The sequence below is a fragment of the Tursiops truncatus genome, chromosome 1 (assembly GCF_011762595.2).
Source record: "Tursiops truncatus isolate mTurTru1 chromosome 1, mTurTru1.mat.Y, whole genome shotgun sequence".
NCBI lineage: Eukaryota > Metazoa > Chordata > Mammalia > Artiodactyla > Delphinidae > Tursiops > Tursiops truncatus.
The window spans coordinates 173,995,711-174,000,735 of record NC_047034.1 but is presented as its reverse complement, the minus strand read 5'-3'; the positions used below and the strand labels follow the sequence as shown (position 1 = coordinate 174,000,735).

Genomic DNA, 5,025 nt, shown 5'->3' with positions numbered 1-5,025 from the left:
TTGATGTTGTTGAGGCAGCATCTTTACCTGTGGCTGCTTAAGCCCAACAAGCTGAATTACACAGTTACACAGGCTTGTACCTTAGCCAAGGACAAAACTGCCAATATTTATACTGATAGTAGTTATGATTTTGGAGTAGCCCATGATTTTGGAATGTTGTGGAAACAACACGGTTTCCTTTCTTCCTCAACCTGGGCACTCCGTCTGTCATGGTTGCTAGTGAGAAGGGGCAGTTGAGGATGGCTGGCAAAGGAAACCCACTAGCCTTCCTAGCTTGAATGTTTCCAACCTTTCATTTTCTAGAAACTCACCATGGCTTATGATGTCATTTGTGCGAGGAGAAGTGACTCAGTGGTTCTAGCAGTTGGGTAAGGGGAAGATGGGGAGGTGCTGGGATTCCAGGAGTGCCGGGGCAATGATGGGGAGGGAGGCTGGGGCTGGGGCTGGGGGGACAGCAGGAGCAGGGGACGGGCTGTGAGAATCCAGTGAGCGGGAGGGCAAGGAAGAGGGAGAGGAAGGGAGAGACAGGGAGAGGCAGAGATGGGGCACTCCTTCCTGCGGGTGGCCCTTAGGTATGTTTCAAGGATGCCTTTTGAGCACTGCATCATCTGGAAACTGGACGGGGTCAGGGAGTGGTCTTCATGAAGCAAATACAGTGCAGAGCTTCACCACCAGTGCACATCTCTTCATTGAGCAGAACAGCCTTGCACATTCCGGACTCTCAGCACCTCCCTCCACTAAATGCCCACAGTGCCCTGTGCTGTAAGCCCGACAACTTCAAACACTGCTACATCATTTCCAAGTGCTCCCGAGAGGGAGGTCCACCCTGGTGAGAGCCACAGGAGGAGGCAGGAACAATTAAAAAGCCACTCTCTCTCTTAATCAATCTGGGAGTGTCACCCCACAATCTGGAGCTCGAAGGGGCAGGAGAGACCGGGGACGGGCCCTCCCTGGGTCTCCACACCAGGCAAACTGGACACATGTGAGGAGCATACTGAACACTGCAGTGGTGTGGGCTCGCCCTCCTGCCCTGCCGCCTGACACGTCATCACCAGGGCCAGGGTAGCACCTCCTGATCAAGCAGTTCCTGAAGTTTCATTTAAATGCCACATGCCATAAAGGAATACCCAGGGCCAACGTCTTCGTGGGAAGACAGCCAGTGGAGTAAGTAAAAATGACAGGAGTCAGTCCCGGATGAGAGAGAGACCTGGAGAAACTCCTCACTCTACAATTCTTGGCTCCAAAACTATTTCTGCAATGGGATGGAAATCTTGACCCAGTTGTTGGCCACTGTGTGCCCTACCGTTCTGGTTGTGCTGAAACAAGAGATCATCAGTAGAATGTACTAGCAAATCCCTGCAAGAAAGTTATCTTATGACTCCAAGGGAGATGGTGTTTTGGAGTTGAAAGCACTGTTGTCCCAGCCTGAACCTAGGGTAGCTTAGAACAGGGAGCATCAGAATAGAAATGGTTGACAGAAGATTTGTTGAGTCCATAAAGTATTTCCTTTTTTTAAAAAAATTAAATTAAAAAAAAAAAGTGAGGCCAGCACGTAAAATGGTGAAATTTCTTGCCAACCCCAGATTTCTGGAATCTCTTGAAAGATGAGATGGCCTAGCGCTGCCAAGCTGGCATAGCCGCATGAACAGGGAGCCATGGTCTGGAGTGGGCATGGCTGATTGGGAGGGACCGTATGTTAGCTGCTAGCCCCTTCTGGTATTTAAGTCTTCAAGATCCTCCCACAAAACTTGTGAGCATGGCAGGATTACTTAGAATCTACACCCAAGCAAGCCTTATAAAAGAATAAAAACAGGTGTGAGTCAGGGAAGCAGCATCAGGTAGGTTCAGAAAGCTGGGGGTCACATTGGCGATAGCTAAGCTGTTGACATTTAGGTGGATGACGGGGCTCTTGTGGTCACAGTGTCTGTGACCTTGTGGACACTGTGTGGACACTGCTCTGTGTCCCCGCAGTTGGCATCGAGACAGTGGGAATAGCATACCACTTTCTGAGCCTACGTGCCCGGCACTGAAGGCTTTACGTTTGCCACCTAGTTTAAGCTTTCTACCTTAACGTCACCTGCCCAGGCTTCAGAAAAAGAAGTTAATGGAAGAAATCTGGGCTGAAGGATGTTAGACACAGGTGTTTTTGGCTCTGTGGTGAGTGGAAACTGTGTTCCTTCCTTTTCTGATCTCACAGGATGCTCAAGCATAGGTTTCCGGTGATAGTAAGAGACGTCATGGTGGCTACCATCCACTTCTTGAAGTCCTTGAATACATATGGGGCAGATCCAGCCTGGGTCATGGTCTGTGGTGACAGTGTGGGTGGGGGCGTGGCAACAATAGTTTGTCAAAACCTTGTGGACAGTTCTGATCTCCCCAAGATCCGTGCTCAGATCCTGATCTATGCCGCGCTCCAAGCCCTGGATTTCCAGCCTCCTTCTCATCAGCAGAACAAGGACGTTCCACTGCTCAGGCAGAATTTGGCCTTCTACCGTTGGTGTGGTTACCTGGACATCAGCCCCTCCTGGAAAAGAACCGCATTGGAAGGAGCCCACTTGCCTGCCGAAGTCTGGGAAAAGTACAGAAAGTGGTTGGGTTCAGAAAACATTCCGGAGAAGTTTAAGAAGAGAGGCTACACGCCCCATGAGCCCCTGAATGAAACTGCCTATCTGGAGACAAACATCATTCTAGATTTGACGAACTCACCCCTGATTGCAGATGATGAAGTAGTGTCTCAGCTCCGCAAAGCTTGCATCGTGAGCTGTGAGTGTGATATTCTCCAGGACCATTCGCTGTTGTACAAGAAGAGGCTGGAGGACCTGGGAGTCCCAGTGACTTGGCACCACATGGAGGATGGTTTTCACGGGGTGTCGGTCACCCTTGACCTGGGCTGTTTGTACTTGCCCTGCTCCATGAGGATTCTGAATGCTGCAGTCCATTTTATAAAAGAGTTGTGACCATCTTTCCTTCCTGCTGCAGTTGCAAGAGTGTGAATTCCGCCATCATCCGGTTCCCATTGGGGCTCCTTGTTGCCAATGTAGGTGATGCTGAGTAGGGCTGGGGAGAGTGTTGAGGATGCCATCTCCTCTTGCTTCAGGTTCTAGAATCCTAGAATGCATGTTTCTGATATCTAGAAAGAGAGCAGTAGAAGAGACAGGTTTGGGAGGAGGGTGGGGCTCTCTAGCCATGTTCACTGTAGGGAAAATTTGAGCTGACATTCTTCAGTGACCATTTGCAAGAGTGAATGAGCATATAAAGACTGCTCATGGCCTCCCCGAGGGAGAGTCCAGGCTGCTCAGGCTGACCAGGCTGTGGGCAACAGGAGTGTCTACTTGGCTGGGCCTTGGAATAACCCAGGAACGTCATGTGCAGTCTCATGGGCCTCTTCCAATCTGTCTCAGAGGACAGGGCTCTGACGTCCTAGTGCTGGGTGGATGTGGAGAAACTGGTTTCACCCTCTTCCTCTGGGTACGTGGTGACACTTCTCCCGCCGTTCCTCTGCCTCTGAGTTCAGAGTCTCAACTGCTGAGCTGGAAGAGTGACGATGGATTGGGTAGGTTTTTCATGATGGTGGACACCTAGTGGCAGATGAAGACTGGAGCCGCCTGATTGATTGGCAGAGCTCTGGAGCTCTTGGAGTCAAAGTCAGGCTTCCAACCAAGGCCCCGGAAGCAACATGTTCGAGGAGCGGAGTCCAGAGGGAAGCTGAGTCCCGAGTCAGAGACCCATGAAGACAAAGTCTGACCAAACTCAACCATCTCCACAGTGGAAATCAAAGGAGGCCCCAAAGAACTGAAGATGTGTTAGTGAGAACTGTATCTGTTTTAAGACACAGAACCAACTCAAACTGGCCCAAATCAAAGAGAGAATGTATTGGCTAATGTAGCTACAAATTCCAGGGGTAAATCGGGCATGATTTGATCCAGGAACTCAAACAGTGTCACCAGCTGCCTTCTCTTCTTTTCTCTAGTCTATGCTCTTCTGTGTGAACTTCACCTTCCTCTCTCTATATTGTGGCCCTGAGTACCTCCATGCTTGTATTCTTCCAGAGTCAAATCCATTATTATGAACTTGCCTAATTCTCAGCAGTCGCAGTGGAAATCACATTGCAACTCGATGGCTTTCTTGGCTTTCTGAGTGGTGTATCTAGTTGCTAAAACCAAGAGGACGGAATGTTATGACTGACTAGCCCCAAGTCCCATGTCATCCCTGGGGTGGAAGGTGGGGTCAGCTCCACCTGGTGCTTGGATGGGCATGGAGGATGGAGTGAGTACTCCCTCACATTAACACTTACTCCACTATACAGGCTAAACTGAAGCCTGAGTCAAAGTCCTTGGAAGTGGCAAGAGATGTCAAGGACCACTGGGCAAGTTGACCACCTGCCACTTAGGAATAAAAATTCCTTTGAAGGGGATGGCCCAGGCTCTCATGCTGGCCCCATCTGGCCTTCAGGAGGCTCTGCTCCTGGTTGGCCAGTGGCTTTTATAGGCCCATATCCAAGTCTACTGCACAAAGGACCCCATGTTTGCCCTTACCTTGCTTTCAGTTGAAAGCTCATGCTGAAACATGGGACAGAGAGGAATCCCATTGGGTGGCTTCTTGGTCCATTCACAGCAGGAAGACCGGCTTTGTTGGAGAAATAGGAACACTCACTGAAAGCACACACTTTGGTGGCCACTCAGCTGTTGGGGAGCACTGTCCCTTCCGAGACAGGCCTCCGAGTTGAGTCTGGGTGGGTTCCCCTCCTGGATCGCTGTGTGGATTCACCCCTGCCTCTGGAGGTAGGTAGAGGGACATGAGCTGGCCTTCTGGAAATTTGGGTGGTCAGCCCTTCTACAGAGGGGTGGTGTGGAGTGGGTGAGCCACAGGAAGATGGTGCCCAGTGGAGATGAGTGGGTTACACTTTAGTGTCTGGAAGAACTGTTGGGTGGGCTCATTTCTGAAGCTGCTTCCTTCTGCAGATCATGGGAGAAATAAAGCACTTTCACCCCCAATGGCTGGTTTGATCTGGAGACCCAATGCTCA

At 50.4% G+C, this 5,025-nt stretch overlaps 1 protein-coding gene across 1 annotated transcript; it reads left to right on the top strand.

Moving 5' to 3' along the window:
- The first annotated feature begins 209 nt into the window (after positions 1 to 209).
- On the top strand, positions 210 to 2,957 carry LOC101317538 (arylacetamide deacetylase-like 3). The gene is given in 5 exon segments (XM_073804866.1): positions 210 to 219; positions 304 to 341; positions 343 to 368; positions 1,843 to 1,851; positions 2,198 to 2,957. Coding segments are annotated over 5 exon segments (843 nt in total).
- Positions 2,958 to 5,025: the final 2,068 nt, after the last annotated feature.